The sequence below is a fragment of the Leucopleurus acutus genome (genome assembly GCF_964270905.1).
Source record: "Leucopleurus acutus genome assembly, chromosome: 8".
NCBI lineage: Eukaryota > Metazoa > Chordata > Mammalia > Artiodactyla > Delphinidae > Leucopleurus > Leucopleurus acutus.
In genome coordinates this window covers 97,302,800-97,305,964 of record NC_139151.1, presented here as the reverse complement: position 1 = coordinate 97,305,964, position 3,165 = coordinate 97,302,800, and the positions used below count along the sequence as shown (strand labels likewise).

The 3,165-nt window shown below is 40.3% G+C and overlaps 1 protein-coding gene across 1 annotated transcript; it reads right to left on the bottom strand.

Moving 5' to 3' along the window:
- Positions 1-1,526: 1,526 nt before the first annotated feature.
- On the bottom strand, positions 1,527-2,456 carry LOC309965660 (olfactory receptor 4B1-like; the record flags this gene model as incomplete). The annotated part of the gene is made up of 1 exon (XM_082845282.1): positions 1,527-2,456. The coding sequence occupies one exon, from the start codon at positions 2,454-2,456 to the stop codon at positions 1,527-1,529; it is 930 nt and encodes a 309-aa protein (XP_082701408.1).
- Positions 2,457-3,165: the final 709 nt, after the last annotated feature.

The window sequence follows — 3,165 nt, the reverse complement described above, 5'->3', positions numbered from 1 at the left end:
CAAAGTCATAAGGGCAATGATAAATGCATGTAAAAATAAACATGGACAGGAGACACAAATTCAGCCCAAGGTGGAGGGAAGTCAGAGAAGGCCTCATAAGGGAGACGACTTTAACCTAGGTCTTAAAGGATGCATAGGAGTTTGCCATATGGAAAAGTGTAGTAAAGTCATTCCAGACAAAAGAAGTGGCATTTTCTCAGAGATTATTAATGGTCCTCCATGGCCATGATTAGTGGGGACAACAAGGGAAGTGGGGAAGATTTCCTGGTGCCTTTAAAACCACTATTCACCTACATGCTCAATCAGCACCTGAGGAGAAAGGGAAAAGCCCTTAAGGTCTGTAGCATACTATGATGCTCCACGGCTCTGCAAGGAAGCTGCCTGCATTATTTCCCCTGATCCTCAAGGAGAGCTGGAAGGATGGAGGGCAAATGTAAAGCCAGTCTGTGTAATCCTGAAGCCAACAGGGGCAAATTTTATGATATTCTCTAAATTGTCCACAATGATAAGAGTCAGTTGGGTGAAAGGAGTTTCTGAGAGATGAAACAATAATGTCAACACAGTCTGTCTCATCCTACTTCACCAAGAAACACTAATAGGCATGACAAGAAATGGACCTGGCCTGATCAGTTAGAATAAAGTACAGAGTATGGCACGGAAACATACTTGGACATTACTTACCACCCATTCATTCTTCAAGTTATGCCTAACAAGAATTTCCTACATTCTATATTTATTTCCTATAGATAAAGCTTTGTTAAAATGTTTGACTTGACCTTTCCCTATTGATAGCTAGAATCTGTGACCTTTTGTTTTTTTAATTTATTGATGGTAGACATTGTGAGAGAAGATTTAAGGACTATCTTTTGTGCCAACATGTCACAAGAACTGAAATTGCTCCAGGGACTTTTCTGGTACTTGTGATCAGATGGTCTATGGTACAAGATGCCCAACAACCAGAAGAAGAGAAAAATCCCTGGATGCAATTTTCAAAGACACACTTACCCACGTCGAAAGAGTAGATCAGATTGTTACCCTCCTCCCCAAATATCCCATGATAATTCCTCAATTTTGTTTCCTTTTTTAATGAAATGTTAGTTGTTATTGCTAGGGAGGTTGAACGAAGAGGGAAGCGTGAAGAAGGAAGGAGGAAAAAAAAGTAAGGAAAGAAAGAAGGGAGGCAGGGATGGATGAAGAAAAGGAGGAAGGAAGGAGATCATAAGAATAAGTGATTTAACCTCTAAAACACTTGTCAAAATGTTCTCCTTTGCATTTTCACTTAGCTTAAATCTTAATATTTCCTAATCTCATGATATTGTTGGATATCATGAAACCAATCTGATCTCTGTCCTTTGATCATTACACCGGATTAGTGGGGAGTCTTTGGTGACTAAGGAGAATCACATTAGCAGTAACATTAAGTCTTTACATTTGTTTCTGCCATTCTTGAATGTTCCACTACAATTAAAATCCATTTCAAGAACAGAGAATAATCAGACACACTTTTTAAAATCACTTTCCCATTTTCACTCCACCCCTGAGTTCTCCTTTTTGCCCCACAACCTCCTCATAGCGATTTTCACCTCTGCATTTCTGAGTGTGTAGATGATGGGGTTCAGCATGGGGGTGACCACTGTGTAGAACACAGCCACCAGTTTTTCCTCAGTGAATGTGGAGGAGGGTCGCATGTAGAAGAAGATGGCAGGTCCAAAGAACAACATGACCACCATGATGTGAGAAGCACAGGTGGAGAGGGCTTTGCGTCTTCCCTCTGCTGAATGGTTCCTCAAGTTGACCAGAATGACAATGTAGGAGGTCACCAAGATGAGGAAGGAGCACAGAGCAATTAAGCCACTATTGACCAACACAATAACCCCCTCCACAGAGGTGTCAGTGCAGGCAATCTTGAATAATGGCTGGAGATCACAGAAGTAGTGGTCAATCACATTGGGACCACAGAAGGGCAATTGGATGGTGATGAGAATCTGAATTACGGAATGAAAGAAGCCCCCAAGCCAGGAACCAGTCATTAATACATGACACAGTTGACGATTCATAATGTTAATATAATGAAGGGGTTTGCAGATGGCCACAGAGCGGTCATAAGCCATCACCACAAGCAAGAGGATCTCAGTGACCCCAAAGAAGTGAAAGAAGAATATCTGAGCCAGACAACCCTCCAGTGAGATGGTTTTAATCTTGGTAAGTAAGTCCGTGATGAATTTAGGGACAATAGTAGAGGAATAGCTGATTTCCACCAGGGACAGGTAGCTAAGGAAGAAGTACATGGGGGAATGCAGACTCTTACTGGCTTTGACCGTCAGAACAATGAGGCCGTTGCCTACCACCGTGGCCAAGTACATGGAAAGAAACACCACAAAGCACACTCTCTGCACCTCTGGATCCTCGAAAAGACCAGTGAAAATGAACTCGGTTACATTATTTTTACTCACCATGGATTCCACTCAAAGAAGATGGATCTAAGAGAAGAGACCTGTGACAAAACAAACACAATCATAACACCAGTCCTTCATGTTTACTTAGCACTTGCCTGTTGATAGAACTCTTTCACACATAATATCTGACTGGTTTGTTTATTTATTTATTTATTTGTTTGACAATATAGTAAATGTTTATTCATTCAGTGCTCAGTATCCCACTCTATGATTCAATCTACTTTACAAAAATTCTATGATCCCCATATTACAAGTGAGAAAACTGAAGCTCAGAGAGGTTGTGAATTAGCGAAGCCATCCAGTAAGAAATGGATTCAGAACAAGAACTAGATCATTTTATTCCAGCTAGTATGTTGTTTCAAGGAAACCACACTGAAAAAATAATTACCATCTTCAGCATTAATAACCATCTATAGATATTAATGACTAGCAATTATCCCATTCTCACCATGCCTTTATGTTAGAAATTCTCAAGTGAACTTGTGCTCCTGAATCTCGTTTTCTCCTTTTATTCCCCAGAAATGCCAGTCCCATTGATATTTCATCCTTTCCAAGGAATGTCATCGATATTATCTTGTCTGAACTAGACAATCTTCTGAATTATTTCAGGCCTCATGGTTCCACTCAATCCCACAGCTTCATGAATTTTTACACACATTTTTTGAAATTTCTGACATCTGAGACCAAAGTGAAAATCTGGAAGCTGTTG